The sequence below is a fragment of the Trichomycterus rosablanca genome, chromosome 12, assembly GCF_030014385.1.
Source record: "Trichomycterus rosablanca isolate fTriRos1 chromosome 12, fTriRos1.hap1, whole genome shotgun sequence".
Classification (NCBI taxonomy): Eukaryota; Metazoa; Chordata; class Actinopteri; order Siluriformes; family Trichomycteridae; genus Trichomycterus; species Trichomycterus rosablanca.
Genome location: NC_085999.1, coordinates 6547023 through 6560034, shown reverse-complemented (window position 1 = coordinate 6560034; position 13012 = coordinate 6547023). Strand labels below are relative to the sequence as shown.

Here is a 13012-nt window from a genome sequence, read left to right as displayed (position 1 = left end):
TATTCTGAGACACTAAGTCAATATTGAGACATTATCTCATTATTTAAAAATACTAAGTCATTATTTAGAGACACTAAACCATTATTCATAGATACAAATTCATCTTAAAATAATGATTCAGTCTTTCATATCTTACAGCCAGCCCGTTGGCCCTTACCGAAATGTCGTTGCGGTCTTGGGGGGAACTCCTTACATACTAATTCAAAGGCCATTGCTGCTGGTCCACACCGATCAGTAATGCAAAGTGTGCCCTCTCTCTATCTATTTATAAACCGCCTTTTGGTCATTTATTGGGATTTCTGTGAGCAGGTGTAACATTTTTATTGGATGGATAAAGGTTAATATCTGAAAATAATAAAATAGTATCTTAAAATAATGACTTAATATCTCTGAGATAGTGTCATTATTTTTAATGCATACATCCCTTTAACTGTTTTGTGTTGTTAAATAAAAGATTCTAACACTGTATGACATTTATTTATAACACAACCGCAACTCCTTCCTGACCTGCATTCAATTCGAAAACTGTAGTAGCTGTTAATGATGAAATCCCTGAATTCCTTGCAACCATGTGATAAAATATTGTTGTTAAACTTGCTGCACTATTTAATCATGCAGTTGTTTTGCAAAGTGGCAAACCTCGATTCATCTTTGGCTGTAAATATCAGAGCCTTGCATTAATGCTCCTCATAAACCTAATCATGTTATCACCTCTTGTACCATTTGTATCTGATGATTGTCATTAACCAGTGATATGGAGTCCAAAACATGCTACTAATTCTGCTAATAACAGTTCATTCGTTGCTTTGTTTAAATTTTTTGCAACACATTAATAATAAAACTCCAAAAATTATGAAGCCGGTGACAGAATTACCAGATTAGAGAGTTTAAAATAATAAGCATATGTAACTTTGCCCTGAACTAGATAGATGACCAAATCCATTTCTCTTCTGTACTGTGGGTTCTTCAAGGCCAGACAGCAGACAGGCACATGATTAGCACTAATGAGAGAGGCAGCTGAGCTAAGTTTGGCTTGTTACTCTGAGGGAAGACAGCAGGCTGGTGGAGGACCCTCACTCCACACACTCCACACACTGCCATATACGTACGTCCCTGTTAACTGAGCATGACCTCTTCACCACTGGTGAATCAGCCAGCATTCCAACAGCACATTCAAAACCCCAGTACTTTTGTAATGGTACAAATAATAAAAGCGTGTTATGGTGGTTACAAAAAAGAGAACGTTTTTGCACACATTATTAAAAAGCTGTTGTTTATTGGTAAAGCTATAGTAATAAAAAAAAACCAGCAAAGCCTGAAAATCAATGCATTAATAATCCAGACATGCCGTAATTATTAAATAAAACAAGCACCTAAATATTGCTTGAGGCAAAATGAATGATAGGCAGCTTTATTATTTTCCATATGCTTAGCTCTGGGTATTCTGTCATGGCTCCATTTTTTATTCAGCAGTGCTTCACTCTTCATCTATGCATGAATAAATCATTCCTCTCATACAAAATGTACTGAACTTTGTAAAAGGTCATTTCCTGGATAGAGTGTTTAAAACTACTGAGATATAAAATATGTAATCAAACTGAATCAGTATAATTGTTCATTTCTGTGCCAATTAGCATTATTCTAATCAAAATCACACCATGCAATGTAAGAAAATATCCTGGACAAGGTGCCAATCTATTACAGGGCAACACAAACACACACATTAAGGAACTGTCCGGAAAAACTGTGGGGACACATTAAGAACATTTATGACTCTTTACAGACAGTAAATGGAGGCGAGGATTTAACACACTCCACGTCTATGTCAATTTGCCACCCCTAGTGGGAAATAATTTTCACTTTACGTGACTTGTAAACTGCTATACATCTAGCAATATTTGCTATGAAAGCAAGAGCCAAGGTCTCATGGCAAATAATAATAATAATAAAAATAATAATAAGGAACTTATTTATGAACATTCTGATGCTAGAATTGGTACAAAGCAGTCATAAAATACTACTAATATTCCAACCTTGTGCAAAGTGAGTTCCATAATGACAGTTAAAAGGTTTGGTGTGGGATGGACAGAGCTCTGATCTCAACCCTCTTCCACACAATTGGGATAAATTATTTATTTATTAAGATTTTAACGCCATGTTTATACGCTTTGGTTACAGTTGGTTAAAGATTCATCAGTTCAAGTCTTTAATGTCAAACACAGTTACAGACAATTTAGTATCTCTAATTCACCTCATATGCACATCTCTCTGGACTGTAATAGGAAACCCACGCAGACAAGAGGAGAACATGCAAACTCCACACAGAAAAGACCTGGACCGCTCCACCTGGGAATCAAACCCAGGACCTTCTTGCTGTGAGGTGACAGTGCTACCCCGAGCCACCGTGCCACCTTGGATAAATTAGAATATCGATTGAGTCCCAGGCCCTCTTGTCCAACATTAATGCCTGACTTCATAAATGCTCTTATAAGTAAACACTGTAATAGAGGAGGGGGCATCATATAGATGGTCATGGTTTAAGAAGAGGATTTAACAAGCTCATCAAAGTTCAATTTCTGGATAAGTATTCATATTATTACTTGAGTAAGGACACTGAAATGACTTCTGCTGCATCTGTTCTCAGGTCAGAGTTTGATTATTTTTGTTTGGAAATTGAAATAAAGCTTAATTCCAAAGTATTTCATTAACTAAATACAAAAGATCAGAATCAAAAATTAATAATATATTTTTACAGTGCATCTTCTCTAGACATTGCAAGCTGGAGCTGAGCAGATCAATTCAGCACTTCTATTCATTCCACTGGTTTCATCACATATTAATTTGATGGCATGTTTACACAGATCAGCATGGTGGGGTGATTACGCCCTGACCCACTTGCGTGTGTCTGATTGACAGTGTCAGTGCACTAATAATGCTTTGGAGTGGCGTTTCTGTGCTGGTGAAAGTTCCCAGAATGAGAATCATAGAAACACAATGGGCGCTCTTTCAGGCCCGAGCACACATAATAAGCATGACCACGCTGGGCTTTAATTGTGTACATTCTGCTGCCAGGCAACTCTTCAAACTTTATTGTAAACGTTGTATAGGCCTTTTTCAGCCTCAGTCTGATACCATTGTTAGTGAGCTCAGTGTGTAACGTCCAATGATAGTTAACGTGCTAAAACACTTTTACTCAAAGACCTCAGCGCACAGAGCCAGCCCACCAACAAACTAGACATTTTCTTGGATGGCATGACATTGCATGTCATTTCTGATCAAATGCTGATGTTTGCTGGTTTTCCATGTTTACTCCTGGGCAGTTAGATACACTTATTCATAACAATGTCTGGCTTCACCACAACTGAAGGACAATTATCTCTGGGGCAATTGTATTTTGTTCCATACTGAATACAATACTGAATACCTGAATACTGACAGATATCAGCCACTGACTCAATATCTTTCACAATAATGATTTAGCTACTGATTCAATATCTTTAACAAAATCTTTAACAAAGTAAACTCTGCAAGCTCTCCTGCCAAGCTTTATTTGACAAGTTATATGAACATTATATAAATGATAAGGGCAAGCAAATGTGTGTCCTCTGTTCATACAGCATTGACTAATTGCTGTGGATCAGATAAAAAAAATTAAAAATATGAGGCAATACTGATGCACTACTTCATAAAATATTATAAAATTATATAATTATATAATAAAAAATTGCTATATACTGTATATTATATAAAACAATATATATACTGATGAGCCAAACATAAGGACCACCCTAAAATGTGCATGGCAAAGTCTGTTTAATAAGAGTTAAATGTTGGCCTGGTAGTAGTTACTTGTAGTACACACATTGAATGAAGCAGATAAGGGCAGCATAAAGATCTGGGTGAATTTAATAAGGTTCAAATCATTATGCCAGAGGACTGGGTTAAAGCTGGGCTTTTTAAACCTTGGGTAGCGAGCCAAAAAATGGGTCGCAGAGAAAAATAATAAGGATTCAATTAATTAATTTTAACAGGCATATACAAACGCCCCTTTGTGGAGTCTTTACGTTACACCTTGTAAACCACAGTGGAACCAGATTGGCACAATTTAATTGTTAATTAAGTACATTTTGTTTTGTGTTTTGTTTTAATGCGTTGTTAGGGTTGCCTGGGTCACGGTAAAAATCATGGGGAAAATGTGCGTTGCTTGAAAAAAAAGTTTGAAAAATGCTGGGTTAAAGTATCTCCCAAAAAGGCAGTCGTGGTAAGTACTCACATAGCGTATAGCATCTGGTACGAGCCAACAGAAGAGCTTCTGGGGCTCACATTTTAGATAATTGTAATACTGGTGATGAGGTAAATCTGTCAAAACACACATTACACAGCAGGCCAGTCAAAGTGTCCATGTAAAGTCTTGTCTACCAAAGCACCTCAAGTCTACCTCAGAAGACATGCAGACATTAGAACTGGACATCAAAGCAATGAAAGAAGGTCAACTGCTCAGATGGATTCTGTACTCTCCTAGGTCATGTGAACGGCTGGGCACACACACATCATTTACCCGTGGAAGAAATGGTGCCATGACGCATTCTAGGATGCCACCACATAAGGTACAGAAGTTGAAAGACCTGCTTGTACGGTCCTGGTACCAGATACCACAGGATTCCTTAAGAGATCTTGTAGAGTCTATTTCTTTACAAGTCACACACAGTTGTACTAAAAAAAACAATTTTTCTCTGCATACCACAGCTTGATAGGAAGTTGTTGTCAGAGTGCAGGGTCAGCTGAGACACGGCATCCCTGAAACAGAGAAGGGTAATGGCCTTGCTTAATGGCCCAACAGTGCCAGCTTGGTGGAGCTGGGATTTAAACTCTCAACCATTTTTAATCAATATCCTAGAGCCCTAACAACAGAGTCACAATATCCCTTGATACTAAATATCGAATGATATTTGAACTAAAATTCTTCTAGAAGAAACGGCAGGTTTAAGCCTTAACTTAGCAATTTTTGTGTTTTTCCTGTCTCTCTGTCTGTCCTTATTTAAAAAGAGCACGCCAGTATGTCCTATTATAGTCATCAAAATAATCTACAGAGACCCTGGTGCAGGCCAAAAACAAAAAAGTCTAATTATCACTAAACAATCACTTGTTCCTTTAAATATAAGGAATGGTCACACTGTCTGATACACAAGACTATACTTAAAAGGGCCATTTATTCTGCTCACAATTTTTGTAGCTCTGCATGCCTTTGGACTTGTCAGAAGAAACCAGAGCACCCGGAGGAAACCCATGTGGACACAGTAAGAATATGCTAACTCCACACAGAATTGACCCTGGTGGCCCAGCCAGTCAAACTCACTCCCTTGGCTATTGGCCAGTGGGGCATCTACATTCATACAAGAGGAGTGGCCGAGACTTTACAATGGACTGGCATCCTGTCCTGTGGACTGTGCCCAGAGATTCTGGGGAGGCTAGTCCCACTGAGACCATGATTAGGATAAAGCAGTGGTAAAATAAAAATAAAATGGCAAAAATGCTTAGATACAATAACTTCTGTACTGGAATTCTTAACCACTACTACTACTGGTGCATTAAGCACTTGTAAACGCTTTTAAAAGTGCTGCTCCTCCCCTGTATGCACTGTCAATATGTGCTGACTAACAGGCTTTTAGATCCAGATCAAAGCCTCTCGTCACACAACCCTGAAGGACATCAGACAACCGAAAGCATCTCCTATTTATTTCCTATCTCTCTGTCTGTCCTTATTTAAAAAGAGAACACCAGTATGTCCCATTTTAGCCATCAAAATAATTTACAGACTCTGGTGCAGGCCAAAAACAAAAAAAGTCTAATTATCACTAAATAATCACTTGTTCCTTTAAATTTAAGAGATGGTCACACTGTCTGATACATGAGACTATACTTAAAAGGGCCATTTATTCTGCTCACTTTACTTTGGTATAACAGTTTATGGACTGTGTCAGCTTTGTATAGTCATGAGCAGGGCACTGTTTACAGTTATATGGTCCTTTTGTATATATATGGCTCACTCAACAGAAAGTCAACATGTCGTAAAACAATGCTCAGCACGCCTGTCTGCTGCCTCACTGTTATCCAGCTAATTCTTGCTCTCCCTACTCCAGTACATCATGTTCCATCTCACACTGATTCAGAGAGGAACAGCAAGTCAGCAAAATTCTTCTGATTTCTCATATATATTATATAAAACACCTCATAAAAATGGATGCCAGTCCTTCTGTTCAATGCTCAAACCTACAATTATGGAATAATAAAGGATAATAAATTAAACCTAGTTGAATTGCAAACAGCATGATAGGCTACTCTCTGACCCAATCAATAATTTATAGAGAGTGGCGAGGTTTTAAACTTGACATGCAACAGCACTCTAAAAAGTGGGTAACTGCATCTGAAATTTAAACATTCATATCTCCTGATGCCTAATTACGCATGCTATTATGTATTCACTACTGTTTTAAAGCGTGCTTTTACTAGACTGTAGGGTTTTCTGTATGTAAATGTATTATATTTTGCAGTATACTCTTATAAAGTGTTTAACAGGGTTTAGATCAGGGCTCATTGCACAGGGTTTAGATCAGGGCTCTTGCTTTTTGCCAAGGTACACTTTCCAAAAACATTGTTTATTATCAGTTGGAAACATTATTTTATACTGTGTAATTAATGTTATACAATTGTTAGCACTGAGTAAAACACCTAAACTCCTCAATACAACGGGTGTCCACACACTTTAGGCTAGATAAACTGCAGGAAAAGGTGTTGTCGTTTTTCCCACCCATGACGAAGTAAACAGTGACTGCCCAGTTTTACAGCCTATCTTTTGAAAGCAAATAATATTTCATTTATTTCCGTTATTAATGAAGACAAATTCAGAAAATATTTAAACATTATTTTATTAATATACATATATAGTCTGTGTGATGTTCTGTGATAGACTAGAGCCCTGTCCATGGTGTATACACGCCCTGTGTCCAGTGTTTTACGGTAGGATTCAGGCCCAATGCTATGCTGCGTTACTAAACAGTTACTTAAGATGATAAAAAAAAGGAAAGAGTACAAGACAAGTTCAAGACAAGTTCATTTTTTTTACTGGCAACTATTTTTAGTTTCAAAAGTTTAATGTTTTGTAATTACGTTTAAAGTTTAATTATTTTGTTATTGTATTTGACATTAACTTCCATAACCAAGGCAGTTAAAATAAGTGGGCAGAGTCTACAGGAGCACAGTGACACATATATTATTATTATTATTATTATTATTATTATTATTATTATTATTATTATTATTATAGTACTACTATAGTAGTAGTAGTAGTAATAGTAGTAGTAAATCCCTGAGCAAAACTGTGTCTTTTACAGAAAACATTTCCACAGTGTAACTGCAGTATTGCTACTAACCTGTGGGTTAATGGTAGAGATTTCTAATTCATATAAATTTAATAACAGTTACTGATATGCTGAAAGTCACGACTGAGACAACATACGCCCAGATAAAAATAGGTTCTTACTAAAATGTATCATGTCACTGAACAGTACAGAATAATGAATCACTCCACCCAGGAAATGTATCAGTATTGATTTGGGCTGTGCCCACTGGTAAAAACACACAACCACTATCTCTCCGATCCTTTAAGTTTGTCAGTGAATGTCTATCATGTGAGTTTCTTAATCCATACCCTTAAACAGAACCTGCACACTTGGCATGTTGGTGTGCACACCTAATTGCACACCTCATTAGTTCATTCACAAGCCTAAACTGGGTGTGTCAGAGAGTTAACATTCCTAAATGTACAGGACAGGGGTACTGTAGGTCTAAAAATGAAGAATGAAAATCACTGTGCTAAAGATATGAGCTAGATGCTATCATCCTACACAGGAAAATCCCCAGAGTGGAGTGAACACCTACAGTGTTTATATAAAAGCAACTGGAATCAAAAACACTGTCAGAGTTCCTTCAGCCCTGCAAGTGTTTATTCAACACCAGGGAAATGCCTGCTATAAACGGTTTTCAAAAATTCGATGTTTAACAGTGTGTTTATTCTAGCAAACAACGAGTAACCTATATTTCACCTACGCTTGGTGGACGTAATTGCATCGGAATTTAAAGCAGCGAATACAAGCTAAACATAAACCCACGATTCAAGGCAGAAACGGACAAACGGCGCAATCCGACTAGAAAACGGAACACAACCGAAACTGCATTCTGTGAGAGCTAACCGAATCCATGCAAATACAACACAAACTTATCAAAGTGAAGCGATTTAACAGTACAAACAGTGCAGAACGGGTGTACCGACTACGAGTCCTTGTTCAGCACATATTAAGCAATAATGTGTCGAATAGAAAAGGGTCACGATTCGTGTGTATCCTACCTTGGCTTGCAGGTAGGGCGGGTAGTAGTATGAGTACTGAGGGTACATCTGCCTCCACACTCTGCCCATCAAGATCCAGTGCAGTATCACCCAGTCCTGCGCTCAGTGTACAACACACACACTGCACACAGCGCCGTGTCTTTACTCCGTCTGTTCAGCTCCTATCTCCACTCTGCTCGCCCATCTCACACACACTCTCACACACACTCACACACACTCACTCACACTCACACACTCACTCACTCACACACACACTCTCAACTCAACTCAAACTAAAAAGAAGCTTTATTAACATGACAAATAAGGACATTCGTATTGCCAAAGCAAGTTACAGGGAAATATAAAAATAAAAATAAGAAAAAACTAAAATATACAGAACAGTTACATGTGCAAAAAATATTATAAAATAGAATAAAATATTAATAAAAACAGTGCAAGAATAATAACAATAAAAATTATAATATCTCAATCACTCTCTAACTCACTTGCGCGCGCGCACACACACACACACACACACACACACACACGCACACACATGGGGAAGGGGGTTCTAACAAAGACTAGTAAAAAATCATTGTTGTTCACTAGCTGCTGTGGCTGACCATCCTGATCAGGGTTGGGTCATCTGTCACCCAAAACTCTAAAGAAAAGTCAGCCTAGATAGTATCTTGATGCATGCCTTATAATCCAGGTCAGTTCATCAGTTTATCTGGACACAAAGCTTCACATAGTGACAAAACATATCTCCACACCAAGCATTGTGTCAAGGTGAACTGATCCAACTTTGTGGGACACCCTTGATAGGGCGTCAGTCCATGACTTACTCTTCCACAGCTTGGTTAGACTATCTGTCTGTCTGTTTTATGAGATTTTGGGAGGTGAGAGGAAACCAAAAACCTTCACGGACACTGGGAGACCATGACCCAAGTGAAGGAGTTGCTGTGCAGAAAACTACTTCTACCAGCTATGTCACAATTCTACCCAGTAAAGCCCATCCATGGGTCATATACAGTTAGTTAACAATAAAAAAGAAAAACATGATGAGTCGTGAAGCAGAATATGTGTAGATTCTTCTACACATGTGTACTGCATGGTACTTCATTTGGAGAACTCCGCTGCAGAAGCAGAAAGTTATTTGGTCTAATAAGACTTCATGCAGAATGTGTGATAATTTTCCTTTAGTCTTATCACAGGGCGGTGCTGGCTTGATATTTTTGGGTGGAGCTTTACTTTCCTACTGGCTTTGACACTAAGGTGTCTTAAATCTTATACCTAATACAGCAGTGTTTTATACCCAAACCATAATAATACACACTACCATGTTTTTACCCTGTTAGTGTCATTGCAGTGCTGAGATTCATCTCAGTCTATCACCCACACATTATCTGGTCAGCGGGGGTGCTTTGGAGGATTCCTTTCAGTTAATGAATGTATGTAATGTAAGAGTAAGTCTGCAAAGACTGTATATAGAACACATAGAATATAAAAATCTTAACAGTTATATAAAATAATATGTGCATTTTGACAATAACCAGTTAAACTCTAGTTAAGTCTCACTTTTATTTGGATTTTTATTTGGACTTTGACAAGCCTCAAACACCTTAGACTTAATATTGCCTATTTCTGGTTGTGGATTTGTCTCTGACTTCAGTAAAGTTGTCTTGACTAAAGCTCTTAAACATCTGTGGCGAGACCTCAGAACCGCTGTACACCACCCCTCCCGACTAACCTGGCAGAACTTGAAGGATTTTATAAGAAGGAACGAGCCAAAATTGCTCCAGCATGTTAAGCCATATTTAATGAGATTTATCTGAAAACACTATTTGATGTAATGAGTCTTAAAGTTGGTCCAAACAAGCATTAAAAAGTAAAAACAAAGGATCTTTTTTTCTTTGTTAATAATAGACTTGACTTTAAGAATGTTGATTGCTAAGACATCCCTGCTTAAACCAGCTTAACCAAACTAAATTTACATCTGCATTTAGATCTATGAAACAGATCTCAGTAAATGGACAGGACAGTTGTTGTCTAAAGCATACATTTAATAACTGCACATTAGTGTGATGTAGGGAAACACAGATAAGCAGATTTCTTTGGGGAACTAATAATGTCGATCAACCAATCAATAGAAAGTTGTCATGACTAATTACTAGGCTGGAACATTTTTCTACTAAAAGGATAGAACAGCCAGTCAGGTTAGACGACACACTCAATCAACATCATGAAACACCAGTAAAATACGAAATATCTTTCGGAAAAATGCAATTCCAATTTGTCACCTAACTGTATTTAATAGCGGTAAATATTACAGTGTTTGATATTATGATATTTTAAAAAATGTAATATGATATGGCTAACTAAAGATCAGCAATAATAGTAGCAAAAGGAAGAAACTGGTGTTGTCATTATTTTATTGTTTTGTTATTACAATAACCTGAATTTAGATGCTCACAAAAATTGTAAACTTTAGTTGCAACATTGTCGGCACGGTGGCTTAGTGGGTAGCACTGTCGCCTCACAGCAAGAAGGTCCTGGGTTCGATCCTGGGGCGGTCCGGGTCCTTTCTGTGTGGAGTTTGCATGTTCTCCCCCGTGACCCTAATTGGATAAGCGGATAAGAAAATGAATGAGTTGCAACATTATATGATTTATATGTCTAGTAAACGTGTAGAAAGAAAAAGCTTATTAAATGTTCTAGGTCAATGTTCTAAGTCTATGGTGTTGCTGAGTGGGTGTACAGGGGATTTTGTCTTGTTTTATCTTTTCACTCAGGGTTTTTCCTACAGGTCAAAAATAACACATTTTAAAAGCATGCTATGGAACATTTGTTTAAAAGCAATCACTAAAAAAAAAACCAATACTGTCAGAATTCTCTAAAATTTGGAAAAAACACAAAAGCTACTTTTTCCAGCAGGCACAGTATGATTTTTCATCCTATGGCATGGCACCTTTGCCCATTAACTTAAAACCCCTTCTAATGACAGTGTAAGGATACTTTCAGTTTTTGCTAGGATGCCTTGTTTGTCTCATTGTGTTTTGGCACTTGCAATCACAGGATAAGCTCAGAGAACTATCCTGAGATCTACTAAAAACGAGTTCATGTTGATACATCACTCGGGAGGTCGACAATTGTACCTGAACATGAGATGAGGTTTCTGTGAGCATGCAGTTAAAAGCTACTTCAGATGAACCAACATTTGTATGCAGCATTTGTATGGCAGTTTGATTGAATGAGGCCAAGAAGTTGGAGCTTTGCCAGAGGCTCAAGGGTGAGTGAGAACTTCCTCCGCTGCTCCCCGAAACAGGAAACATCATGTTGAGTGCCTGAGTAGGAAGAACTGAGGCAGAGCTAAATGCTTAAAAGAAAGTAAATACAAACCTATTAATCCTCATAAAAATTAGCCCTGGTCTATTAGGTCAGTTAAGTTATGCATGTCTAAATAATTATAATTGGTCATACAAACAAATAACAACTGAATAGTCAATTTGAGCAACATAAAGTGTTGACGCCTCCAGGTATGAATACTTAAAAATACAACAAAACAATTGCCAAAAAATCTTTGACTTTGAAAAATGGTTGTTTCGGTGGCAATAAGGGACCATGAAGAAGAACATCACTAGAAAAAGAATATAGCAGAAATAAGACCAATTTCTCGGGGGAAAAAAACAGAACAAGCTGGGGACAGCACTAAACGATTCCCCATCCCACAACCAAAGACTCAGCATAACATGACAGTTAGGGTCACTGTTTCATGTACTTTCTATCATTCTTTTACTTATTTAGGCACATAAACATGTTAAAAATCCCAGGATGTTAAAAATGTAATATTATAATTTTAACCTGTACATGAACAAAATGCGTTTGTGTGTGTGTGTGTGTGTGTGTGTGTGTGTGTGTTTCAAACCTAGCAGTAATTAAGAATAGAGATTTGAGGCAGCACAGTGAGGGAGGCGTGGGAAGTGTTGTTCCAGGTGACCTCTCCTCTCAGAGCTCCTGTCCGGCCCCATCCATTACCTGCAACCTCTTCTACATCCATATGGAGCTGAGTGACATGCCCATTTATCACATGCAATCATCTATTACTAGGGTCGGCAATGAACACACACACACACACACACACACACACACACTATGGGAACAGTTTGATTCTACTCATGAGCTGCTTTGTCATAACTGCAGGGTAAAAATAATTATTGTTACTTATTATGCTCTCATAAGAAAGAAATAAAGGTTCAGAATTCCCTCTGTGCTTGGAATACCAGCGGTTTATTGTTTAATACAACTGGAAGTCAATGCTGGCATTTGGAATACTTCAAAACTAGACTAATCCCTAAACCTGGTCTTCCTGCAAATACTAAACACAATAATATAAAACACTCTAGGCAGAATTAAAAGTAGCCTTTTTACCTACAAGCACATTAGTGGAAAGTTGAAGAACCAGTTTAATTTATTTACAAGAAAGGCTCTGGACCCACTGTGATTGAGTATGAATGAAACAGTGAGCCTGTGATGTCCCGTGATAGACTGGTACCCTGTCCCTGTATACCCACCTTGTGACCAGTGTTATTAGGATAGGCTCAGGACCCACTGTGATACTGATGAGGAAAA

The 13012-nt window shown here is 37.8% G+C and overlaps 1 protein-coding gene across 1 annotated transcript in view; it reads right to left on the bottom strand.

Annotated features, from left to right (window-relative positions):
* Positions 1 to 8537, bottom strand: part of LOC134323954 (RNA-binding motif, single-stranded-interacting protein 1) — a 75884-nt gene extending 67347 nt beyond the window's left edge. Inside the window, exon 1 of the mRNA XM_063005577.1 lies at positions 8405 to 8537. Coding sequence (XP_062861647.1) covers positions 8405 to 8473 — 69 coding nt within the window. The 5' untranslated portion in view covers positions 8474 to 8537. The remainder of the gene's footprint in view (positions 1 to 8404) is intronic.
* Positions 8538 to 13012: the final 4475 nt, after the last annotated feature.